At 43.1% G+C, this 25,680-nt stretch overlaps 3 protein-coding genes across 4 annotated transcripts; all 3 read left to right on the plus strand.

Annotated features, from left to right (window-relative positions):
* Positions 1 to 9,592: 9,592 nt before the first annotated feature.
* Positions 9,593 to 13,213, plus strand: LOC122006593 (FRIGIDA-like protein 3). 2 transcript variants are annotated; one of them, XM_042562150.1, is made up of 3 exons: positions 9,593 to 9,826; positions 11,020 to 12,077; positions 12,279 to 13,213. In XM_042562150.1, exons 2-3 carry the CDS (start codon positions 11,045 to 11,047, stop codon positions 13,118 to 13,120), a joined length of 1,875 nt encoding a protein of 624 aa, XP_042418084.1. In that variant the 5' UTR covers positions 9,593 to 9,826; positions 11,020 to 11,044; the 3' UTR covers positions 13,121 to 13,213. The 2 variants fall into 2 exon arrangements, with proteins under 2 accessions (XP_042418084.1, XP_042418083.1); XM_042562149.1 differs by having other exon boundaries at positions 11,035 to 12,077.
* A 2,830-nt stretch (positions 13,214 to 16,043) lies between these two features.
* Positions 16,044 to 17,529, plus strand: LOC122003998 (probable carboxylesterase 17). The gene is made up of 2 exons (XM_042558947.1): positions 16,044 to 16,712; positions 16,806 to 17,529. The coding sequence occupies exons 1-2, from the start codon at positions 16,144 to 16,146 to the stop codon at positions 17,260 to 17,262; spliced, it is 1,026 nt and encodes a 341-aa protein (XP_042414881.1). The 5' UTR covers positions 16,044 to 16,143; the 3' UTR covers positions 17,263 to 17,529.
* A 6,273-nt stretch (positions 17,530 to 23,802) lies between these two features.
* On the plus strand, positions 23,803 to 25,336 carry LOC122004624. The gene is made up of 3 exons (XM_042559482.1): positions 23,803 to 23,971; positions 24,073 to 24,698; positions 24,842 to 25,336. The coding sequence occupies exons 1-3, from the start codon at positions 23,803 to 23,805 to the stop codon at positions 25,334 to 25,336; spliced, it is 1,290 nt and encodes a 429-aa protein (XP_042415416.1).
* Positions 25,337 to 25,680: the final 344 nt, after the last annotated feature.

The raw sequence follows: 25,680 nt of genomic DNA on the forward strand, positions 1-25,680 counted from the left end.
AAGAAGCAATCAAGGCGGCGGTGGATTATCTGAAGACCAAGGGCCACCTACCGGCCGAGCTGGCCATCCCCCCCGAGGACCTCGCGACAGTGATGGGCGCCATCCCAGACACTCTTTTTGATTTTGACGCGTGATATGCGTTTTTTGAACTTTTTTGTATTCCAGCCGTTCGGCCCAACTTATTTTTGTAGTAACTTTTTTGGTTCTCCCAGTGCATAATAGATAATCTTTTCTGTTCCTTCAACTTCTGCTTTGGCAAGAAATTTTTCTTTCGTCACATTTTAAGTGTTCTTTATAACTCCTCCGCTCGGCTTTACACTCTAACGTGGACTCAAGCCGCTTGCCTTCAATAACATCTTTCGCCATGCAACTAGGTAGCCGCTCGGCGCTCGAACGTCATTCGTTCACTTGCTCACATTTTTAATTCTAATTAACCATCTCTAGCTTTGCGCCTTATCTCAAAGGGGTTTGCACTAGATTCTTGCAATGCGAGCCGCTCGGACGTTTATAGACGCCGGCTCGTCTCTTTAACGCCGGAGCTCGACGGTCTTCGCCGACGTTTATAGACGCCGGCACGTCTCTCGATATTTAACGTCGGAGCTCGACGGTCTTCCGCCGGGCGTTTATAGACGCGGCTCGTCTCTCGATATTTAACGTCTGAGCTCGGCGGTCTTCCGCTCGGACGTTTATAAACGTCGGCTCGCCTCTCGATATTTAACGCCGAGCTCGGCGGTCTTCGCTTCGGGCGTTTATAGACGCCGGCTCGCCTCGATATTTACGCCGGAGCTCGGCGGTCTTCCTCGGGCTTATAGACGCCGGCTCGTCTCTCGATATTTAACGTCGGAGCTCGGCGGTCCACTCGGACGTTTATAGACGCCGGCTCGTCTCTCGATATTTAACGCCGAGCTAGACGGTCTTCGCTCGACGCTTATAGATGCCGGGAAGGTCCCACGGAGATTTAACGCGTCTGACGAGTTTCCACGACCTAACCTGCATCATTCCCGACATTTGCGGAGCTTGTGCCGACGTGTCTTCGCTCGGATGTTTATAGACGCCGACTCGTCTCTCGATATTTAACGTCGGAGCTCGACGGTCTTTACGGCTAACTTTTAACTTATTATATACGCCCTGCCGAGGGGCGAGGGGTCTTCGCTATCGAGCGTGCGACTCGTACAATATACCTCCGGCCTAACGGCCCGGGGCCTTCGATATTGAGCCTTTGGTTCGAGTACAATTCCCCCTGCCGAACGGCGCGGGGTCTTCTCCTTCGAGCATTTGGCTTATATATTTATACGCCCCGGCCGAACGGCACGGGGTCCTCACGCAGTAAGCCGTTCGGCGGATAATGCTCAATGCGTTTTCATCTTTTTGCTTCCTGCATTACGAGGACGCAGGCGACTAGTATATACACAAAAATGAATTACATTCATGCACCTTTCATCCAGCTCGATAAGGCTGGAGATGATTTGCACTCTACGGTCGATCCAGCTGCCGCCCGACTTCATCCTCCAATAATATGCGCCCGAGCGGAGCTTTTCAATAACTTTGAACGGGCCCGCCCACGGTGCCTCCAATTTGCCGACGTCGCCGACCGGCTTGACTTTCTTCCAGACAAGATCGCCGACCTGGAATGATCTAGGGATTACACGGCGATTGTAATTTTGCTTCATCCGTTGCCGGTACCCCATCAGCCGGACAGACGCCTTGGCTCTTTCCTCTTCGACCAGATCCAGCTCTGTGTTCCTCCGCTCGGCGTTGCCCTCATCATAGCTTTGGATCCTAGCGGATTCGACTCAGACTTCAACAGGAATGACTGCTTCGCCGCCATACACCAAGTGGAAAGGTGTGACGCCCGTCCCTTCCTTTGGAGCCGTTCGGATGGCCCATAAGACGCCCGGCACTTCATCTGGCCAACTTCCTCCCAAATGGTCGAGCCGAGCGCGCAAAATACGAAGAATTTCCCGATTGGCCACTTCGACTTGACCGTTGCTTTGGGGATAAGCCACGGACGTGAAGTGTTGCTCGATGCCGTAGCTTTTGCACCAATCCTCTAGCATCTTCCCTGTGAATTGCCGCCCATTGTCTGAGACCAATCGGCGAGGGATGCCGAACCGGCAGATGATGTGTTGCCAGATAAATTTTTTGACCATTTGTTCGGTGATCTTGGCTAGCGGCTCGGCCTCCACCCACTTGGAGAAATAATTAACTGCCACTAGCAAAAATTTCCGCTGCCCGGTCGCCATCGGGAATGGACCAACAATATCCATTCCCCATTGATCGAACGGACAGGAAACTGTTGATGCCTTCATTTCTTCTGTCGGTCGGTGGTTGAAGTTATGGTACTTTTGGCATGAAAGGCACGTCGACACTGTCCGAGCGGCATCTGCTTGTAAAGTCGGCCAAAAGTATCCAGCTAGCAGGATCTTCTTAGCTAGTGCTCGTCCGCCCGATGTCCTCCGCACGATCCTTGATGTTCTTCTTCGAGGATGTAAGCCGAGTCCTCCGAGCTCACGCATTTCAACAACGGGCGTGAGAAAGCCTTTTTATAAAGCTGATCGCCGATGAGTGTGAACCGACCGACTCTCCTCCTTAGCAGCTGGGCTTCATACTCATTGGATGGTGTGGCGCCCGAGCGGAGGAACTCTATGATGGGCATCCGCCAGTCGCTTGGAAATGTGAGGCCTTCCATCCGGTCGACGTGCGCCACCAACAGTACTTTTTCAATTGGTCTGAATGACGACCGGGCGTTATTGAGCTCGCGAGTTTGGCTAACTCATCACCGCTTGATTTCACCTCGGGTATCTTCCGACAATAACTTCTAAAATCGCTTTGAGCTTCTCAAGGCTTCAGCGTAAAAGCTTGAGCCGAACACTATTGATTTCGAATGTACCGCTAGGTCACGAGCTGGCCAAGCTGAATCGAATGAAGTTACCGTGGCCTCCCACATGCCGGGCAGCCTGCAAGCTAGCTATGAGGGCCTCATACTCTGCTTCATTGTTGGTAGCCTTATAATCCAGCCGGACGGATAAGTGCATCTTTTCTTCTTGAGGGGAGAGCAACAATATTCCAATCCCGCTTCTGAGCCGAGTGGACGACCCATCCACATATATTCTCCACATAGCTTCCGGCTCCGGCCTTTGCACCTCAGTCACAAAATCGGCTAAGGATTGCGCTTTGATCGCCGAGCGGGGCTGGTATTGGATGTCAAATTCACTTAACTCGGTCGTCCATTTGATGAGCCGCCCGGATGCTTCTGGATTCAGTAACACACGTCCGAGCGGGCTATTGGTCTTGACGATGATACTATGTGCCAGGAAGTATGGACGGAGGCGTCGAGCGGCGAGGATCAGAGCAAAAGCCAGCTTCTCGAGCCCAGTGTAGCGAGATTCAGCATCTTTTAAAATATGACTAAGGAAATACACGGGCTCCTCTCCGCTCGTCCTCACTAAAGCCGAGCCGATTGCATGCTCGGTTGAAGATAAGTACATATAAAGTGGCTCACCAGCAGTCGGCTTGGCTAATACTAGGAGAGAGTTCAGATAGTCCTTCAAGTCTTCGAACGCCCGATCGCATTCTTCATCCCAGTGAAACTTTGTAGCCTTGCGTAAGATCTTGAAAAAAGGCAAGCTTCGGTCGGCGGTTTTGGAGATGAATCGGGACAGAGCGGTTATCCGACCGGTCAAACGCTGCACTTCCCTTGTATTTCTTGGAGGCGGCATATCTTGCAGAGCTTTCACCTTGCTGGAATTTGCTTCGATGCCTCGTTCGGTCACTATGTACCCCAAGAAACGCCCTCCTTTTGCTCCGAACAGGCACTTCTGGGGATTAAACTTGACTCCATATTTGCGTAGCGTTCGAAAGGTTTCTTCCAGGTCGTTGAAGAGATTAGCCGCTCGGACGGACTTAATGAGAATGTCGTCCACATAAACTTCTAGATTCCGCCCGATCTGCTCACTGAATACTTTATTCATCAAACGCTGATATGTGGCCCCCGCATTCTTCAGTCCGAACTGCATCACATTGTAGCAATAAGTGCCGTCGGCCGTCACGAAGCTGACTTTTTCTTGATCTTCACGGGCGAGCGACACTTGGTGATAGCCCTGGTAGGCGTCAAGCATACAGATTAATTCGCAGCCGGCCGTAGAGTCCACCAGCTGATCTATCCGGGGCAGAGGATAAAAATCTTTCGAGCAAGCTTTGTTGAGATCCCGAAAATCTATGCATACTCTCCACTTGTTGCCTGGCTTGGAGACCAATACTACGTTGGCCAACCAGTTCGGGAACTGCACCTCACGTATATGGCCGGCCTCCAGAAGTTTTTCCACCTCCGCTCGGATGATGGAATTCTGCTCGGCGCTGAAGTCCCTTTTTCTTTGCTTCACCGGCCGTGCGTCCGATCGGACATGTAGCTCATGCTGCGCTATGCTAGGCGAAATTCCAGGCAGCTCATGCGTCGCCCATACGAAGACATCATGATTTCTTCGGAGGCATTGGGTCAGCTCCTCTTTCTGCTTCTCCTCCAGATCGGATGCAATAAAAGTCGTGGCCTCCGATCGGGTTGGGTGAATCTGCACTTCCTCTTTCTCTTCATAAATTAAAGAGGATGGCTTTTCAGTGATGGCGTTTATCTCGATCCGGGGCGTCTTCCGAGCGGAATTGGCTTCTGCTTGGACCATCTCGATGTAACATCGCCGAGCTGCTAGCTGATCTCCCCATACTTCTCCCACTTTGTCTTCCACGGGGAACTTGATCTTCTGATGGAAGGTTGAGATGACCGCTCGGAATTCGCTGAGCGCCGGTCGTCCCAGAATGACGTTGTAGGATGAGGGAGAGTCGACCACCACAAAGTTTGTTGTCCTATTCCTCCTGAGCGGCTCTTCTCCCAACGAGGTAGCCAGCCGGATCTGTCCGACCGGCTGAACTTCGTTACCCGTAAACCCGTAGAGCGGAGTTGTCATGGGTAACAGCTCGGCTCGATCAATTTGCAACTGATCGAAGGCCTTCTTGAATAAGATGTTGACTGAGCTTCCTGTGTCAACAAATACGCGATGAATTGTGTAATTGGCTATTACCGCTTTGATGAGCAGGGCATCGTCGTGGGGTACTTCAACTCCTTCCAAGTCCCCTGGCCCGAAACTGATTTTCGGTCCATTCGCCCGTTCTTGGCTGCAGGCGACTGCATGAATTTAGAGCTGCCGGACGCTTGCCTTTCTAGCTCGATCGGAGTCCCTTCGGTCGGCCCGCCAGCAATAACGTTGATCTCACCTCGGGAAGTATTGCTTCTATTTTCCTCTTCCCGAGCGGATGGTCGGGACCGTTCTCTGGACGCTCGGCGATTCTCCTGCCTTGGAGAACGATGCCGATCGGGAGCCTGTTGCTGTGGCCTATCGGTTCGTGTCCGTTCGGCGTTATGAGTTCTCTGCCGCCTGTCGACTGAGGGAGACCGTCGTCCGGCATTCCGGGGCACGGGATGAGCCACGAAGGGAAAACTTCGACAATCCCTTGTATTGTGCGTATCCGTCCGGTGGAAGGAGCAGAACATCGGGGTTCATTTCTTCTTTGGCTTTGGCCGAGCGGCAGCTACCTCTTGCACGTGGGATCGGACGTGGGGGGCTCTGATTGCTTCGGCCCTCGGTCCTCTGGGCGGCTGATGAGCGGCATGTTGTTTCCGCTCGGCCGGAGGTGGCCGCTCGGCTGGAATTTCTTTTTTCCTGGCCGCTTGCACTTCTTCCACGTTGATGTACTCGTTAGCCCGGTGTAGCATGTGATCATAATCCCGGGGCGGCTTTCGGATGAGCGATCGGAAGAAATCTCCATCTATTAGGCCTTGTGTGAAGGCATTCATCATAGTTTCCGAGGTGGTCGTTGGAATTTCCATCGCCACTTAGTTGAACCGCTGGATGTAACCTCGAAGCGATTCACGGGCTTCTTGCTTAATGGTGAACAGACTCACGCTCGTTTTCTGGTAGCGTCGGCTGCTCGTAAAATGGTGGAGGAAGGCCATTCGGAAATCCTTGAAGCTCGTGATGGATCCGTCCGGCAGCCTCCGAAACCACCGTTGAGCCGACCCGGAGAGGGTGGTGAGGAAAACCCGACACTTCACCCCATCTGTGTATTGATGTAGGGTTGCCGTGTTGTCAAATTTACCCAAATGATCATCTGGGTCGGTTGTCCCATTATACTCGCCGATCGTCGGAGGCACGTAATGCTTGGGCAGGGGGTCTCGTAGAATAGCCTCTGATAATTGGCGATTGATCCGCTCGGGAGATGCGTCCGCTCGGGGGGCTTTCCCCTTTCTGTCATCTCGTCTAGGCATTTCATCCGAAGAAGATCCCCTATCTCTGTGAGCTGGTATGGCTTCAGGGGTGCGGAAAAGGGCTCGATGAAATGCAACGATGGCTGGTGGCGCTTCCGCTCGACCACCAAACATTGATGTTGCTTGCTGCTCCGGCCGCTCAGCTGTGGCTTTCTGTTTTTGCTCCACGAGCTTGGCGGCCCTTATCTCGATCAGAGCGTCGAGTTCCTCGTTCGAAAGCGTCACCGTGTGTTGTCGTCCAGCCTCGTCCATTGTTTCCGATCGGATGCAGGAGCTTTCCCACAGACGGCGCCAAATTGATCCTGTCCGAATCGCCGAACCAAAGGACGCTGGGCACGTGGTGCTTTCCTAGTCGATGGCGCAGGCCTCCGAAGCTCCGGCGATCCTGCACAGAAGTCGGGCCGGGAAGGGGTTCCCGGCAGCGACCCTCCGACGCTCAAGTCAGGCAAAACTCAATAGAGAGAAAGGGGCTCCAAAACTCCTAGCGTGCGTACCTCCGGCGAAGTAAGAGGTTCCTTATATAGAGCGGTGAAAGAACTAATGCACGTCCACCGAGGTGCATACGTGTCTGCGGCCCATACCCCGGTATGCACCTGTCAGAGAGCTTACCTGACGCCATACTGCAACAGTCCCATTGCGCCTTCAATGGGACAACCGGACACCCCGTTGTCAGACTAGGAGTATGACCTAGCCATATGACTTGACGGCTGTCAGAAGATGTTCCCCCTTCTTTACTGCTCATAATCCGTGGCGTCCGAACGGCTGGACAGGGAGTCCGTCCGGCCGGCCCCTCCTCCTTTTACGCGCTGGCCGGACGGCACTTACCTTGCGTCCGACCTGCCGTTGACATTGGTGTGCTGGGGAAATTTCCAGTAGGCGCTATGTAGAGACTGTTAGCAGTGTCATTTTCTCCTGGTTCTTCCGCTCGGCTCTTAACTACTGTTTCGACAGAGCGTCGGAACCCCGACCCGGTCGGGGCGCCTTTTACTACCGAATGTCCCTTGGTCGGCCGATCGGTCTTATCCATTTCTTCCAAGTCCGGTCGGCTCACCCTTCTCCGGCGGGCTACTTGGCCATTTGACCTCCACGTGGCGTTGACTCCTCGTTAGGGGTCATTTGACCTCCACATGGCGTTGACTCCTCGTTAGGGGGTCCCGGGCTCTTACCACCGGATCAATAAATAACATCAATTTTAAAAGTCCCCTTCATAAAAGTTGTGCACTGTTCCGTGCCAACTGGCACAGAGCTATACCTTCTTATAAATGGGGTATAAATACGTTTTGACACCAGATATACCTTCTCACCATTCATAGCTTCACAGGGAACGTGATTTCAGGTAAATCCAAGTAGGGGAGGACCATCGGTGGGTTTTGGTCAAAATCCACTAATGGACCTAGACACCTCTGATTCGACCCATTCCAGTTCGAGTGGTATTCTGGAGTTGCGAGGACTCCAAATCTACTGCCAAATCGTTATTTAAAGCTCCATAGGTGCAGAGAAAAAAAAAAAAATATAATCAGCCTCCGTTGGGCCTAGTATCGTATCGTTTCATAAAACATTAAATATCCATAGTATTTTAAGGCAAAAACTTGTAGAGAATGTAAATTAAGTTACGTAGTGTTGGTAGTTTTATATGTTTGTATGTAGTATTTGTTGTTTAATACAGTATTATGTATTATATGAGAGGAGGATAAACTGGAACTGGAATATTAATTATATTGCATAGTGATTTGTCAAATATAAGTCACAATATCCTGTGGCATCCAAATTGCGATGCTGGTGCTTATTAGTGAAAAGAGAGATAATGTATATAAGTTGTATTGCAGACTATATCTATCTTCTCAAAACTAAAAACATGGTGATGGTTGGGATTGTTTAGAAAATCAAATAGGATCAGACCAACACTCGGTTTCAAGAGCACAAGGTAGGCTTTGAAATTTGAATTAGGCATGTAAATATGGAACACCAAAGTAACTAAGTTACGGGGAAAAAAAATGGTTCTTAGTCCTGAAACTGCAAGAGGTATTGTTCTGTGGCAAATGGCACGGAGTCATATCTTCTAATCTATGGTGTTTAAATTCTGTTTGACACCATATATACCATCTCCCCACCAAGACATTCACAGGGGACTTGATTTCATATAAATCCAAGTAGGGGAGGGACATCAGTGGGTTTTGTTCAAAACTCATTGATGTACCTAGACATCTCTGATTCGACCCATTTAAGTTCAAGTGGGATTATGGAAATTTAAGGACTCCATTGGTGCTAGCAAATTATGGTTTAAAACTCCATAGCTGTGGTGGCACGTGATGGGAAAAAAAAATCAGGCACCGTTGGGCCTGATATGCTTGAATATCAGGCCCAACGTGGGCCTGATATGACAGCATATCAGGCCAAAGTGGGCCTGGTATGGTATCCTTTATTATAAATTTATACTATCTCCCCCTTTCTATAAACTCAAAATGTGCTACCATGATTCTTATGAAAAAATAAAAAATAAATAAAATTAGAAGGTGCTACCATAGGGTTTAAGTCTACAACATGGGCATGTTGGATCGAAAGCGCTAGAGGGGGAGGGGGTGAATAGCACTCGTGGCTTTCACAATTCGTTTTCGGAAATAGTTAAAGTAAATGTAGCGGAAAAGAAATAACACAAATACAAAAGACTAGAGGAGTTACTTCGTTCGGAGCCTACCTCGACTCCTACTCGAAGGCCCGCGGTCGTTGACCGCTTTCGGTGGGCAACAATTATATAACGCAAATCTTTTACAAGTGAATAAGTACAAGTATTAAACTTTTAAATATTATACCGACAAATACAAATATAAAGTGGTTGTCGATTGTCGGAGTAGCAGAGTCTAGTTGAAGCTTTCGGAGCAACGTATAAGGTTACACGTTCTCCTGTTCGAATTGATGTCTGAGCTGCACCTCGAGGTCTCCTCTTATGTAACAACCCAATTTTCCCTATTTCAAGTTCTAAATGTCCTTAAAAATATTTGGAAATGCTTTTAAAATATTCTAGAGATTTTTAAAAAATTTTAGAATATTTTTATGTAATTTTTGAAGATCGTTTGATATTTTTACTAAACGAGAAAAGTTTTGATAAAAATTTATCAAAGCCAAGATTTGAACCAGAAACATCTAAGCATTAACCAACAGACCAGCCAGACTTTTCTTTATTAAATTTACATCGAATTATAATTAAGTTATAAAAAGAACCCAAAGTTACACCTAGTTAAAAGGATTAGTTTTTCTCCCGAAACCTAAACTTTTTCTCACCCGAACCTCTCTTCTCCTCTCACGCTTGCGACGGCGCCGATTCTGCCCGAGCGAAGAAATACGAAGCCCTAGCTTCGTCTCCGGCGGCTGGCGAAGGCCTTCTTCCGGCGAACCTTGCGGATCCGAGCTCCTCTCGTCGAAGAGAACGCGTGAGCACGAAAGAGAAGCCGAAGTCTTCATCTCCCCGAAGCCCTAGCTGCTTTCTTCGGTTGTAAGTCCAAGAACAGCGATGTAAGTTGCTACTCACCTGCAGTAGGATAGTTCCGAGGTTCATTCGTTGTTCTTTTCCTTGTTCCCGAAAGCTTTGGGACAGATTGTAGGTGTTTTGTGCTTTTGATCGGATTCTATGCTACTTAGTTTCATGCTTTGTGATAACAATGGAATAAATGTCTCCCTTGATGTTGGTAATGCTGGCTAAGTTCCGTTGGATATCTTCAGGATGCATTAACAGTCATATACTAAAGCAATACTGCCATATTTTAGGCTAACATTTTTTGATGATATCCATTATAAATAACTTGTTCAACATATTTTGATGATAAGAGGGAGAAGGCAGAAGCTTGATGGTAAAACTTCATTCTCATGAGTAGAAGTTCAAAGCCTTCACATATCAATTACCTCTACGGATGCACAATAGATATATGTTCAAGAAAATAAACAAAACCAGCCCAAACTAGATAACCAGTTACATATGCGCCTTTGCTCGGATTTGTTCGATTTCGAGTTGGCTATAAGATTGTTGTCATGTGTAACTTTATCTTATTGCTTGATTTAGTCTATAAGGCTCGCTGATCATCGTCAAGTGAGAAATTTATTGCGTTTGATTGAGGATGCGCATAGTGCAAGATAGTTTTTCCTTTCCTGTCTTAAAATGTGCTTTACCAAACACGTGAAAGAAGTTATCTTTCATCTTTCCCCTCTAAACGTGTTCCACTGCAACTTCCCCCCAAAGCCCTTTTTTTGGCATGGATTCCTAGTATATGGGGAGCTGAAAAGATCATTCGCAATATTTTAAGGGTCTGGTAAGCTGACCGGTGAATGGTTTCCGGCAACTTTATTGTGTTATCACTTTCAATCTGTGCATGTAACTGGTTATCTAGTTTGGGCTGGTTTTGTTTATTTTCTTGAACATATATCTATTGTGCATCCGTAGAGGTAATTGATATGTGAAGGCTTTGAACTTCTACTCATGAGAATGAAGTTTTACCATCAAGCTTCTGCCTTCTCCCTCTTATCATTAAAATATGTTGAACAAGTTATGATGATATGTTAGCCTAAAATATGGCAGTATTGCTTTAGTATATGACTGTTAATGCATGTTTGCTAAACCTATAAATTCTTCTGTTTTTGTGTCAAAGTCAATTTGCTAGATGCTGTCTCTTCTAGCATAAATTGAATTCTTACAGTGTGCAACTGTCCTCAAGTTATCATTGAAACAGGTCCAACAGGATGGCTGACACTGAAGTGTTTAAAAGCATTGAATCAACAACAATGATGCTTGAAGAACTTGCTAAGGCATTTTCTGATCTGGAGTCTCACTCTCACATAAACTCATCTACACAAAACAAGGTTAAGTGGGATGAGATCAAAGAGTATTTTCACAGTCTTGAAATTTCATTGAAGGATAAATTGGATGAAGTAAAGGCAAAGGAGAAGGTATTCGAGGAAAAGCAATCAGTAGCTCGTGCTTTGATTGCTGAAAAGGAGGCTGTTGTTTCTGCAAAAGAACTTGCTTCGTTGGCCCGACTACAAGAGCTGAGGGACTCCGCTGTTTCAGCCATAGCAGATGCGCGGCATAAGTACAAGGTGGAATCTCCTGAGCCAATTGATACCAAGGTAAGCAAATGGCAAAGGGTAGGCACCTCTTTTGATGATAAAAATGCCCCATCTCGTGCTTTGAAGGGGAAAAATCCTGATGAAGCATCAGGTGAGGTTCAGCCTCAGTTGAAGGAACTTTGCGAAAAGATGGATGCAAAGGGACTTTTGATGTATATCATAGATATGAAGAACCGCACCAGATTCACCACCTTACGTGAGGAACTTCCGTTAGCATTGAAATATGCAATTGAACCAGCCTCTTTAGTGCTTGAATCTTTAGAGGGCTTTTATCCTCTTGACCAACCTAGTTCACGAGGGAATGAGGATAATACCCTTCAGGGTATGCGCAGAAGCTGTCTCTTATTGATGGAATCTGCTTCCCTTCTATTTTGTTCAACAGAGCCAGGTGTTAACTACCTCTTGAGCTCTGAAATTAAACAGAAGGCCACTGAAATTGCCAATAAATGGAAGCCGAAGTTGGCCAGTTTAAACTTAGATGCTTCTAATTCATTGGAAGCACAAGCATACCTGCAACTGCTTGCTACTTTTAGCATTGCACCAGAAAATGATGAGGACGAACTTTGCAAGCTTATTGTAGCTGTCTCTAGTTGCAGGCAAGCGCCTGAGTTTTGCCGTTCTCTTGGATTAGCACATAAAGTACCAGGTTGGTATCTTGAGCACTGCCCTCGAGAGTACTACTTGCTCGGTATCTTTATGCTTGTAAGATTGCCTTCCGATGCTCCATATTGGAGATGCATGGCTAAAACAATCAGGCTGATCCATTAATGACTGCTGAAAATTCTTAAGAGTTAGTTCTTTCTTTTACATGCAATTCAGCGACTTAACATCTGTTTTGGCTATGCAGACGTGGTTGAAGAGCTGGTTCAAAAGGGGAGGCAGATTGATGCAGTTCGCCTGATACAGGCATTCGAGCTAACTGATAGGTTCCCTCCTGTGCCTTTATTGAAGGCATATTCGGCACATTCCAAAGATATCGACAAAAGTATTGGGGAGCTAGGCGCCCTCAGGACTGTGATTAAATGTATTGAGGAGTACAAACTTCAGGATGAGTACCCCTGTGAACCTCTACAGAAGCAAATCGCTCAGCTTGAAAAGGCTAGAGCCTACAAGAAGCGAATCCGGAATGCCACCTTAAAGTTTCATTCAAAGAAGCATCGTCGGAGTGGACCTCATCGCCCACCTCGCAGGTATCCTCCGGCCGCCGCTGATGTCCGGCAGCGGCCGCCGCCACCACCACCACCGGCTGCAGTCGACCACAGGGGGACTTATGCAGGAGTCATGGCCACAACCACAAGGCGCCCATACGATGCTTCACCAGCTTATGAAACACCCGCGCTCAGTGCATACGGGCAACAAGCCCCTTCGCCAAGGTCATATCACTATCCAGATCAAAGAGCACCAACTGCAGCATATGGCAGCATCTCATCGAGCTTCCGAAGCTACCCGACCTCTGGATTGCATGCTGATGAAGGAATTCCCTCGGCGGCACATGGCAGCATTTTGTCCAGCTACGGGAGCTACCCAAACTACTCGAATGCAGGATTTCGTGCTGCTCCAAACAGCTATGCGAATTACATGGGTACTGAACCACCACGACCGCCGCCGCCACTACAACAACCTGCCTCATCGACCTATGGGAGCTATTCGGGCATTGGCTATCAACCCCCACATCAATCTTATATGTGAATGAATAGCTGTGGCGAACTTGGTTGAATTGTAGCTGCTCAGTTAGTATTTGTGGTGCAAACTTAATGGAGCTTCATGATGAATTTCTCTCTAGCCTCAATTCATTGAGCTCATTAGTTAAGCTTGTTCTTTAATATTCAGAATCAATATGAGTAAACTTACTCACAAAGAAGAGAAAAGGAAATTGATGATGTTTTGTTTGGTAAGAAGAAGAAAAATATATATATATGGCCCTTATTAAATTAAAACTCCCTTTTTAAAGATTTAACTCATCATCTCCATTTGACTATAGATAAAATTTAGTTAATTCCAACTCATCTAGGTGGTTGAACATGGGTTTAACTTGAGTCAATGAAAATTAATTTAAATCCTAGTTGAAGGATTTGACCCTTAATGTAGGGCCATATTCGACTAATATCTATCCAAAAACAAGCCACATGGCTACAAGAAAAAAAAAACTCTTTTTTATTTACTCCTTACCTTTCTTTAATAGTGGTATCCATCATATATCATGTTCATTAATCTAATTGTTCATCTAATGAAAATTTAATCAATAAAAATTAAACATAATAAACAAAAAGGAATAGATTGAAATATCAACATTTTTTATTTATATCTATGTTTATTTTAGTTACTTAATTTATAAATTATGCTATTTTTTTTTCAAGATTAATATTTAGACCTTTAGTAATTATTATTATTATCGGTCTAAGGTATTTATAAATTTTTTTTCATTTATGACGTTGTCAATCCTAAGATGTGAAACTAAAAATTTCTGACAGTACAACGAAAATTACTAATAAATCTTAAATTTATTTTTAGTGTAAAAAAAATTACATCAAGTAATTTAATTTTGAGCTTTATAAACATATTATTAAAGGGTCCAGAATTCTAATAAAATAGTAAAATTATTTTGTTTTTTTTTACTTTCTTTAACCTGTAGTATAATATTTTTCGCCCCCAATCGGGTATGGAAAGCATAGTATACATGAAACCCTAAAATAGAAAAATCGGGTATGGAAATCAGACATAGAAGTCAGACAGCATAATATATATGAAATCCTTAAATAGGAAAACGTTGTTGTCATATCAATAAAAACATGTATTTTTATTCTATAATAATTTTAACTTATTTATAATTTAAAAGTATTGCCGACTTCTCTTAGTTATCCTATAATTATGATGATATTTAGACTCGACATTAATTTTAACAAAATTTTAGTTTAAAATTATTCACCAATTAACTCTATCCTTATCCTTAATGTCTTTATTTTTTATTTTTCTTATTTGTTAAGAGTTATTCATCTATAATATTTATGATTAAATAAATACTAAATAAATATTTTTTTTACTAATGTTTATGATTAAATTATTTATTTTTCAAGCTAAACGATCGATTATAAGCATTTTTACAGTTGTAGTAAATAACTATTAATTTGACAATATCATCTCCCGAGATACAACTCATTACCATTTAATTGTCATTTAAGTGTTTTTATTGAATTATTAATCTATTAAGAATTCATACAACATTGGGAGATTAATTAATTTAATATTACCAAATTTAAAATATTTAATGTATTTTATCTAAAAGTTTTTTTCACTTGATATATTATTTTATCCTTATTTTTTGTCTACTTTTTACATCCACTATTTATTTATGATAAGTATAATTTAAATTACATAAGAAATATTTACAATTATGAACTATCTATTTTTAAAATCAATTATGATACTTATTTTTAATAAATCACACACTATATTTTAACTTTAAATTGTTCATTATTCATTATTCATTCCGATTTTCTCCTTCATATTCAATTTTATATGCATCTTGAATTGCCTCCGATTATGGTGCAGCGATAGGATATTTAAATTGTCACCCAAATACTTACTTCGAGTCCTAGCTACGATGAATTTGTACAAAATTTTTCTCCACTTCGATAGAACTGGATCGATAACCTCAAACTTGATGTTACCTAATTGATTAGTTATTCTTTTTATACATATTGAATTTAATCATTTTTTTTATGCATATTGAATTCAATGGGATGCGTAATTATGAAATATTGAGAGCTCTTCCTAATTTATGGGCCGATGATAAATATTGAGAGCTCTTCTTAATTTATCTATCGGCCGATGATAAATTTACATGGGATTATATCAATTATCCTATATTTGTTGTTATCTGGTTATATATATATATATTAATGTATATTTGAAACATAAATTAGTTAATCAAAATATTTAAATAAATCTAATTGTTTAATTACTTAAGCTTTTGGAATCTAATTTTAAAACTATTGTAGTAATTTTTAATATTCAAATAATTATAGTACATAGAAATTATGGTTTAAACTGTTTTTGAAAAAAAATGAACGTTTAAGATATTTTAGAGTGATTTAAAGTTTTAAGAATAAAAATTAATTTTGTTACTATTATTTAAAAATGATTATAATTTTAAATAATACTAGCAACAATCTTCTAATTAGAGAAAAATCATTTTCACATTACAAAATTTTCATTTGTCTTTCTTGTTGACTCTTTAACTAGTAGTTACTAATTAATGATATATTTTTTTAAATTAGTCACACATTTTTTTTAGATTAATCATTATATTTAAGACAATATTATTTTGTCTATGCGTTTTATGATTGATTGATTGTCAATTTTAAAAATTGTTAAAATACCTCAATAAATTAAATTTCTGTTATTAATTTGCAACTCTAGAACAGTCAAATAATTTATTCAACTGGCCGAGCAGACTTTAATAAAACTCATGCTATATATTTGTTGAGTCAATACTCCATTAAATTAAAATGGTATGATTTTAAAATTATATTTTAAAGGTATTTTTTATTTTTTAAAAAAAATTGAATCTAAAAGCAATTTGATTGTGTTTTATATCTCATTTTCTCGTCCAGAAAATGAGACATAAAATTTGACACAAAAATCGTTCATTGCCATTCCGTCAGTCCGCGCCGCCGCCGCCGCCGCCGCCGAGTGCCGGAATCAGACAGTCGATGGGGGCTTCTCCTTGTGCACAGCTGCGTGACGACGACATCAACCCACAACACCAACCAGTCACCGGCGACGGCCATGGCCCTGCCACGGAAGAGGTTCGCGGACTCATCAGGCTCTACAGGGACGGCCACGTGGAGCGCCTCCCCGCCGTCGCCAGCGTCCCTCCCGCCTCCACTCCCGACCTCGACGTCGTCTGTGAGGAATTGATCGTCGCCGGAGGTCTCACCGCCCGCCTCTACCTCCTGCCCAAGCTCCAAGCCCTGCCCCTGCTTGTCTACTTCCACGGCGGCGGCTTCTGCGTCGGCTCCGTCGCCTGGAGATGCTACCACGAGTTCGCCGCCCGCTTGGCCGCGCGCGCCAACTGCGCTGTGCTGTCCGTCGACTACCGCCTCGCGCCGGAGCATCCGCTCCCCGCGGCGTACGAGGACGGCCTCGGCGTATTGCAGTGGGCGACCCATCGTGCTTCGGGCGAGCTCGCGCGGTGGCGCCACCTCTGCGATTTCAGCCGCGTGTTCCTCGCCGGCGACAGCGCCGGCGCCGCCATCGCCTACCACGCGGCACTAAAATAGTAAGCAAATCTTCAGAAACAGAAGCAAACAAAATCAAAATTTTCGGAAGTAAATTCTCTCAAGATGCGATTTTTACAACATTTTTGATCCAGCGATGCCAGGTCCGAGGCGGCAGCGCCTCTCCGGGGAGCGATTCTAATCCAGCCGTTCTTCGGCGGCGCGGCGCGGACATGGTCGGAGACGAACCAGCCGCAATCCTCGAAGTCGGCGCTGAGCCTGGCGACGTCGGATTGCTACTGGCGGATGGCCCTGCCGGCGGGGGCGGACCGGGACCACCGGTGGTGCAACCCCCTCGCGGCAAAGCTTCCGGCGGCGGAGGCCTCGAGGCTTCCCGCTCTGCTGGTGTGCGACTCGGAGTTGGACATTCTGAGGGACCGGAGCCGGGAGTTCTGCAAGGCGATGAGCAGCGCCGGCGTCAGAGTCGAGCAGGTAACGATGGCCGGAGTCGGGCATGCCTTCCAAATCCTCCATAATTACCCTTCGTCACAAGCGCGGACCACCGAGATGTTGACACACATCAAGGATTTCATCAACGACAGATCAAAGTGAAGAACAGAAGACATCAAAATGGTTTCTTGATTGATAACTCTTTTTTTTTTTTTTTTTTTATCTCTATCTTTTTCTTTTCTAATTGTTTGTGTAGATCGATACGTTTGGCTTCATTTCGATTCTGTGGTATGTTTTTGGCGTCGCAGTCACAATTCTTGAGCCTCACGCAATCGGCTGGGTTCATGTGGTGGGAGAAACAGGGCATTTGCATTTCTAAAGAACAAGGCCACTGTCTTGATTTAACTTGAGGGATTGAATTGGCTTGTGATTTCGACAAATAGGTTTTTTTTTTTCTTTTTCATTTTATTTTCCTTATAAAAATAATTGATGTTTCTCGTGATGCACAAGTTTGGATGTGAAAGAAAGAGGATTATTTACCAAAACATCGCAACAGAACAAGAACAGGAAAGGGGTGCAGTTGCAGGGAAGCAATCACTCAACACACCTCAAGTTCCTTGTCCACTGACCATAAAAAGTCACACTTGAAAAACTCCATTGGAGCATGTTGCAGATTTTAATCAGAAAGCGTGTATCATTCCTCTGCAAATCTTCTGTTTATTACGCATACTCGGGCGACCCAATCCTTCGGCAATCAAACGAATGTCCCAATCTATACTGAATTTTCATGATCTCACTAGAAAGGTAGGTGATGGTCCTTTCCCCCCCCCCCCCCTGTCTTCTCGGGCTTTGGATCGGCTTCTCAACTGGAAAAAATCAACACCATGAGATATAACACAAGTTAAGGCTTGAACTCGCTCCCAGGCTCAGTTGCTTTGATGTTCAAGTCGTTACCGATCAAAGAGGAGGCAGAGAAAAAGTTGCCTCCGTTTATAGGAATTAGAGAACCAATGGACACTTATTTCATCTGATTTTACATAGCTAGAAAAGTATTTCCAATGTTTCATGCTCTTTCATTTCTTCTGGTGTGAGTTAGTGAAGACTAGGCTTCTAACAATCTGTTATTGTTTCATTTATTAATCACCACGTATAAGAAGGAAGAAATCAAGGGAATCAGTCCCCTCAGATGGGTCTAATGATTAACACATGAGGTGTTATCACAATGAGCTCTGGGGTCCGAATATCTGCAAAGCTGAGATAAATACCTCCCTTATGTGCTAGTCATTATTTTAAAGGCTAATAGCCGCCCGTGATTTACCTCCTCCGTGTTGGCCTTGGGACGGGTTGACGAGGACACTGGGGGCGAGCGTATTCGCCTTTTGCCACAAAGAAATCAAGGGAATTAGATTTGATACTCGCTACTCACTTCTCCATTCATTGATCATCATGTATAGGGAGGAAGGAATCAAGGGAATCATATTTGATACACACTACTCACTTTTTCATTCATCGATTACCATGTATAGGGAAGAAGGAATCAAGGAAAATGACCTGACACTCACTACTCACTTTTTCATTCATTAATCGTCACATATTCTTAATTAAAAATTTTAGAGCTTTTATATTCGATAGAAGATATCTACGATGACTGTTGAGACTCAGCTATATTATTTAGTGAAACTTGATTATATTGCTAGGCGAACTTAGCTCAATGAACTTATCTGTATTACTAGGCGGAATTTAGCCATATTCTTCGGTGGGACTTAGCTGTATTGCTTGGCTAGACTTAGCCATGTTACTCGACAGTCTTAGCAATGTTGCTCAGTAGGACTTAGCCGTATTGCTCAGTTGAGCTTAACCATATACAATCTTAGTCATATTTCTTAGTGGGACATAGCCATATTACCCGACTGAACTTAGTCATATTACTTAGCGGACTTAGCCACATTACACGACGGCAGGGGCGTAGTTAGGTGGAGCTTTGGGGGTGCGACCGCACCCCTTGAAATTTGAGAAAAAAAATTTACATTGGAAAAAAAATAAAAAGACTTAATTATAAATTTTAAAATTTTATGGGCTTTTATATTAAAAAAATCTAATGAAAAATTAACCATGTTTTATTTTTTTTCTCTCCCCTAATTTCTTTTTCCCCTCTCCCTCCCATCTTTTTTATTTGTCTTCAATATCGTGTTTTTATTTTTTCCTTGTGTTTTCCCCTCTACCACTACCGCCCACATTATTCTCACCACACGATATTATTGTCAGCGCTGCCATTGTTTGCTACGAGTATCGTCATTGTCGCTACACCAATTCTCTACAGCAAATACATTTTGATTATGGTGAAATTTTCTTGTTTGATTTTTTTCGTTACAGATTTAAGTGCTAAAAAAAATATATAGTGTTAAATTTTCATATTCATATTTTTATTTGCTAGTCAAATATGTTATTTATTTACTATCAATTTTATTATTATTTTTGAATGGTTGGAAAAAAGATAGTCATTAAATTAAGTAATTATGTATTTAAAATATTATTCTAATGATAAATTAGGTGAAATATGAATGTCGAGGTATTTTAGGAAATATGAGATATACCTATTTCAAATAGGTCATCTTCCCCTCTACTACATCCTTCTCCTCCTCTGCCTTTTCCACCTAAATGATTCTTCGACTTTGAGTTATAGATAAGGTCAGAGGATTGACAAATCGTTGTTTTAACAAAAATCAAGGGCTAAGCTAAAAAATTTTCAAATTTGAGTTTATTTTTAACTTATTGAATTCAAAATTTAAACTTTTAGAGAGTGAAAATTGATCTATACTAATATTTAGAATTTTAAAAATCGTCCCTTTTGGTTTAAAATCCTGGCTACGCCACAGTCGGCGGGGCTTTTGGATCCCCTCAAATGTCATTCCTTTAAATAGGATCGAATAATGTCTATGATTATGTATAAAATATTCTCTTCTCCAATTGCTCAGGAACTGGATCCCATCAGTAGGCCTCCACAAGGTACCCTTGTTCTTTGTCAAAGACACTCATTGGTCATTTTCCCATGCCAAATTTACCTTCTCTATCGAAATAGTTGTCAGTCGACTTCCATTCCAATCTGCTTGAAAGGCTACTCTCTCGCCACCAAGCACCCTTATCTATCACACCAACTACAGCCCCACACACCGAGCAACATGGTCGGACGACACGGGCTTCAGGGGCGGATGTACCGGGGGGGGGGGGGGGGGGGCGGGGCCCCCCCTTGCCGGCAGACAAAAAAAAAAATCGGGGTGCTTCACAGTGGCGTAGAAAAAATTGCAATCGAAGCAGCCAGCAGGAGACGGAGAAAACAAAGAGACGAAGAAGAACAGTTCATTTGATTAATTATGGACCACGTGTCTAGTTTGACACAATCACGTATTCACGTGTCCACTTTGTCATATTTCCATTCCATATATAATTTATATAAAGGTTTATTTTTATATTTGTTTAATTATTTTTATCTCTCCTCCTCTGTTTGTTTTGTTTCCGTCGATGCTCACCCTTTATCTCTCCATGTTTTTATTTTCCATTCCACTTTAACCTTATGATCTTGGTCTTGCCTTTGTTTCTTCTCGCTGCCGAGCACCGACCAAAACGGCAAAGCCGGAAAGTCCTACGCCAAAGGCTTTTTTTTTCCTCTCTTCCGAGTTCCGAGTGCCGATCAAAGCGGCAAAGCGCCAAAGCTCAAAGGTGAAGCCTTCAACCTTCAGGTAAGTGGATTTTATTTTATTTTATACTTGAATTTTATTTTATTTTTTTAATAATTATTTGATTATTTCTTGATTACCATGTATGATACAATTAATAATTTAAAATTTTAATTGTTTAAATATTTAGTTGCTTTTTATCACCTCTCTTGTTAAATTGTTTACATTACTTTACGTTGATAATTTTTTCTCATATATTATAATTTGTAGAAAATGTTGAAATATTTTGCAAAGAGACCTAGGAGTTCAATTGAATCGTCTAGTGTTCCGGATGAAGAGTCTACTCCTGCACCACAACCACCACCACCTCCTCCTCCTCCACAAATTTTATTTGAAAATATTAAAAATCTGAGTAGTGAAGTAGAAATTGTTGCTGATCCTGGTTTACGAAAATTGATTGAAGAGTATGATGCTGGTGCTAGAGATCGTATTCGAAAAGAATATGTTGCTATAGGCCCTTGTCAACCTCGAGGCCATAATTTTCCAAGAAAAAAAAATAGGTAAAGACAATAGATGTTTCAGAGAGGTTTGGTTTAAAGACCGTGATTGGTTGGAGTATAGTGTTTCAAAGGATGCAGCCTTTTGTTTCTGGTGTTATCTTTTTAGACCTAGTAATATAGGGTTTGGAGGAGATGATGTGTTTACGAGATCTGGTTTCATAAATTGGAAAAAAGCAATTGAAAAATTCAATGAGCATGTAGGTGGAGTTGGTAGTGCGCACAATGAGGCAAGGATACAGTTTGAGGGTTTCAAGAATCAAAGAAAAAGTGTGGAGTATTCATTTTCATCGGGGAAACATGAGCTTGAAGTTGCTTATCGCAAATGCTTGACTTCCATTTTAAAAGTAATTCGATTTTTGTTGTTACAAGGATTACCTTTTCGGGGACATGATGAGTCTTCGACATCATTCAATAGAGGAAATTTTTTAGAATTGCTCAAATGGTATAGTTCAGAGTGTTTAGAAGTTGCGGCAGTTGTTGGAATGAATGCACCTGGAAATAATCAAATGATTGCCCCAAAAATTCAAAAGCAATTGGTGAATGCTTGTGCAGTTGAGACCACAAATGCTATTCTAGCTGATCTTGGAGATAGATGGTTCACTTTACTACTTGATGAGGCTCGTGACTGTTCAGTGAAAGAGCAAATTATTGGTGCAACCTTAGGTCAAGGTTGACCTGGTTGACCCGACTCGAGGTGACTTGACTCGAGTTGTATTTTGATGTTTGACTTGGGAAGATTGTCGGTGCAACCTTAGGTCAAGGTTGACCTAGTTGAGTTGCATGTTGATGTTTGACACTCGCAAGAGAAGTTCTATTCTTGATATGGGACAAGAATAGATGTTTGGGAGATTATTGGTGCAACCGTAGGTCAAGGTTGACCTGCTTGACCTGATTCGGGAAAAGTCCAAGTATGGAGACTTGGCACTGGAAAAGTCCAAGTATGGAGACTTGGCACTGGAAAAGTCCAAGTATGGAGACTTGGCAACGGAAAAGTCCAAGTGTGGAGACTTGGCACTGGAAAAGTCCAAGCAGGGAGCTTGGCACGCGAAAAGTCCAAGTATGGAGACTTGGCACTGGAAAAGTCCAAGCAGGGAGTTTGGCACGCGAAAAGTCCAAGTATGGAGACTTGGCACGGGAAAAGTCCAAGTATGGAGACTTGGCACTAGAAAAGTCCAAGTATGGAGACTTGGCACGGAGAAGTCCAAGCAGGGAGCTTGGCACGAGGGAAAGACCTAACTGGGATGTTAGGCAGGTGGAAAAGTCCTGGTGAGTGAAGCCAGGCAGTGGGAAAGTCCTAACTGGGATGTTAGGCGGTTGGAAAGTCCGGTGAGTGAAGCCGGTGGTGAGAAAGTCCTAGCGGGATGTTAGGCGTGTGGAAATCTGGTGAGTGAAGCCGTGGAAACCTCGTGAGTGTAGCCGGGCAAGGAAAATCCAGATAGATCAAGGGTGATCGGACATCCGGTGTTGAGAAGTCAAGTGAGTGAAGCTTGGCATATGGAGTCGGAGAGGGCTCGGTAGCTCGTTCTCCGAACTAGGTTAGAGGGCACTCTAAACCTAGGAGTTGGATCGGTCTGCAGATCGATCCGTTGAAACTCGAGTTTCTGATCGGTCGGTGACCGATCGATTCCACTCGATGCATCTCGTGGGTTCTGATTGGTCCTCGAACCGATCGGTGGACGATCGAAGTGAAGAAAGAAGCTCGATCGGTCCAGGGACCGATCAGGTTTATCTGATCGGTCTCCACGACCGATCAGAGACGAGCCGAGAGAGGTGGGATCGGTCTCGGGGACCGATCAGTCAGATAGGCCTGATCGGTCCCCACGACCGTTCAGATCAGCCGACCGATCAGGGTGAGCCTGATCGGTCAGGCCCTAACCGTTGCATTGCAACGACTAGTTTCTTCGCTGTCTTCCTCTTTCTTCTCGCAGGTTGCATCTATAAAAGGGCTGAGCTTCTACAGTGCTCTCTCGCTTGAGCTTTGTTGAGCTCTTCTTCGCAAGCTTCGCGTGAGCTTCATTCCACGACTGGATCAGCTGCTGCTGAGTTGCTTGTTGGCATCTGTCCGTGAAGTTGTTGCTTCACCTGGGACTTCAGTCGACAACGAGAAGGCAAGCTAGTGTTGTTGCATTCATATTGTCTTGTATTTCTTGTTGTATCTCGTGTACTCTTTGCTTGCTGTTGCAAGATTTTGTGGCGAGGTTTCTCCACCCAGAAGGAGTATATTTTAGCCGGGTTTCCGGGGATTCATCCACCGACGGATTGACAGGGCTCGTCCACCTTACGGACACGCCGAGGAGTAGGAGTATCATTTCCGAACCTCGTACATCGCTGTGTTAAGGTTTGATATTCTTCCTTTCGTTTCTAGTTTATTTTTCCGCTGCGCTAACGAAGTGTAGGAAGAAACGCGAGCGATTTGGGGTCGGCTATTCACACCCCCCTCTCTAGCCGTACAAAGGATCCTAACACAAATGACAGTTGTTATTAGATATGTGAACAAGCATGGAGAGGTGATTGAACGATTTATGGCTGTAGTTCATGTTGCAACAACTACAGCTGCTTGTTTGAAGGAGGCAATCAACTCTTTATTTGCTAAGTATGGTTTATCAGTGGCGAGATTGAGGGGTCAAGGATATGATGGTGCTTCAAATATGTCTGGAGAATTTAATGGCTTAAAGTCACTGATAATGAAAGAAAATCCGTATGCATTATATGTTCATTGTTTTGCTGATCAACTCCAGCTAGTGGTTGTAGCGTTGCTCAAGCAAATCAATATGTTTGTGATTTCATGTGGATTGCTGGTTCGATTGTGAACACATCTGCATCATCTTGCAAAAGGGCCGACAAACTTCGACAACTTGAACATGATAGAAAAGTTAAACTTCTTGAAAGAGGAGAGATTAGTTCTGGTAGAAGACTAAACCAAGAAACTAGTCTAGCTAGACCTGGAGATACACGATGGGGGTCTCATCATTCAACTTTATGTCGTATTGAACAAATGTGGCCATCTGTTATAGAGGTTCTTCAAAATTTGATTGATGATTGTGATCGTTCTTCTAAGGGTTTAAGTAGAACTTTGGTTGAAAGAATGGAGAGGTATGAATTTGTGTTTATTCTACTATTGATGAAACGTATATTGGCAATCACAAATCATTTGTCAACCGTTCTACAAGAGAAAGATCAAAATATTGTGAATGCGATGCGTTTGATCAATAATGTGAAATGCAAATTGCAAAAGTTGAGAGATTCTGGATGGGATATTTTACTTGAGGATGTGAAGAAGTTTTGTAACACTCATTCCATTGAAATAATTAATATGACAGATAACATCAACAACCGTAGTCGTTTGAAGAGAGATGGAAAAAATGTTAATTTTTATTACTACTACCATGTTGAAATCTTTTGTGAGGTAACTTCATAATTCTTTTTTTGTTTACCGTCAATTAAATTCTTTTAAACATTAATATATTTATTAATTTTTACTTTTGTTGTTTGATTTTTAAATTGTAGGTTATCGATATTATTCTACAGGAGATGGATAGTCGTTTCTCTGAAACAACTATAGATTTGTTGATTTATATGTCATGTCTTGATCCTAGGAACTCGTTCTCTAGATTTGATGTACAGAAGTTAGTGCGCCTGGCTCATTTTTATGAGGATGATTTTTCTTGGAATGAGCATATGTTGGTTGAACAAGAGCTTGAAACATATATTAATGACGTCAGATCAGATGAACGGTTTGAAGGCATTTCAGATTTGGGAGCTCTTGCAAAGAAAATGATTGAAACAATGAAGAACCGTGTGTTTCCTTTGGTTTATCGGATGATTGAGCTAGCCTTACTTCTTCCAGTTGCTACTGCAACTGTTGAAAGAGTGTTTTCGGCAATGAATATTGTCAAAACAGATTTGCGAAACAGGATTGGAGATGAATGGATGAATGATAGTTTGATAGTATATATCGAGAACAATGTTTTTAATACTGTCGACAATGAGCCAATTTTATAGCGTTTTCAGAACATGGAGTCTCGAAGAATGCAATTGTCACGTATTCGTTAGTAGGCTGCTTTAATATTTTAATATTATTGTACTAGTTTCTTTTCATAATATTGTACCTTTTTCTCCTGTATGCAAGTTATTTAATTTTTTTTAATTACATAGAAGTTATTAACTGTTCAAAAAAAATTCGCCGCGCTTAGATCGCGGTCGCCCCTCCATGATTGAATTCCTGGATCCACCACTGACGGGCTTGGCTCAAGCGAGGTCAAAAGATTGAGAAAACAACCATTTTTACCTAACTATATAGGAAAACTTATGAAATGTTAAAATGTAGCCTAGTTTTAAAATTATTA

This window comes from Zingiber officinale, chromosome 7B (genome assembly GCF_018446385.1).
Source record: "Zingiber officinale cultivar Zhangliang chromosome 7B, Zo_v1.1, whole genome shotgun sequence".
NCBI classification, from domain to species: domain Eukaryota; kingdom Viridiplantae; phylum Streptophyta; class Magnoliopsida; order Zingiberales; family Zingiberaceae; genus Zingiber; species Zingiber officinale.

Bases quoted from the DNA above. Each gene is read 5' to 3' on its own strand.
- LOC122006593 (XM_042562149.1), top strand. The intron at 12,078-12,278 runs GTTGGTATCTTG...TTGGCTATGCAG, and splicing joins ATTAGCACATAAAGTACCAG to ACGTGGTTGAAGAGCTGGTT.
- LOC122003998 (XM_042558947.1), top strand. From the start codon at position 16,144: ATGGGGGCTTCTCCTTGTGCACAGCTGCGTGACGACGACATCAACCCA. The intron at 16,713-16,805 runs GTAAGCAAATCT...TTTTTGATCCAG, and splicing joins TACCACGCGGCACTAAAATA to CGATGCCAGGTCCGAGGCGG.
- LOC122004624 (XM_042559482.1), top strand. From the start codon at position 23,803: ATGACAGTTGTTATTAGATATGTGAACAAGCATGGAGAGGTGATTGAA. The intron at 23,972-24,072 runs GTGCTTCAAATA...GATCAACTCCAG, and splicing joins GAGGGGTCAAGGATATGATG to CTAGTGGTTGTAGCGTTGCT. The intron at 24,699-24,841 runs GTTAATTTTTAT...TTTAAATTGTAG, and splicing joins TGAAGAGAGATGGAAAAAAT to GTTATCGATATTATTCTACA.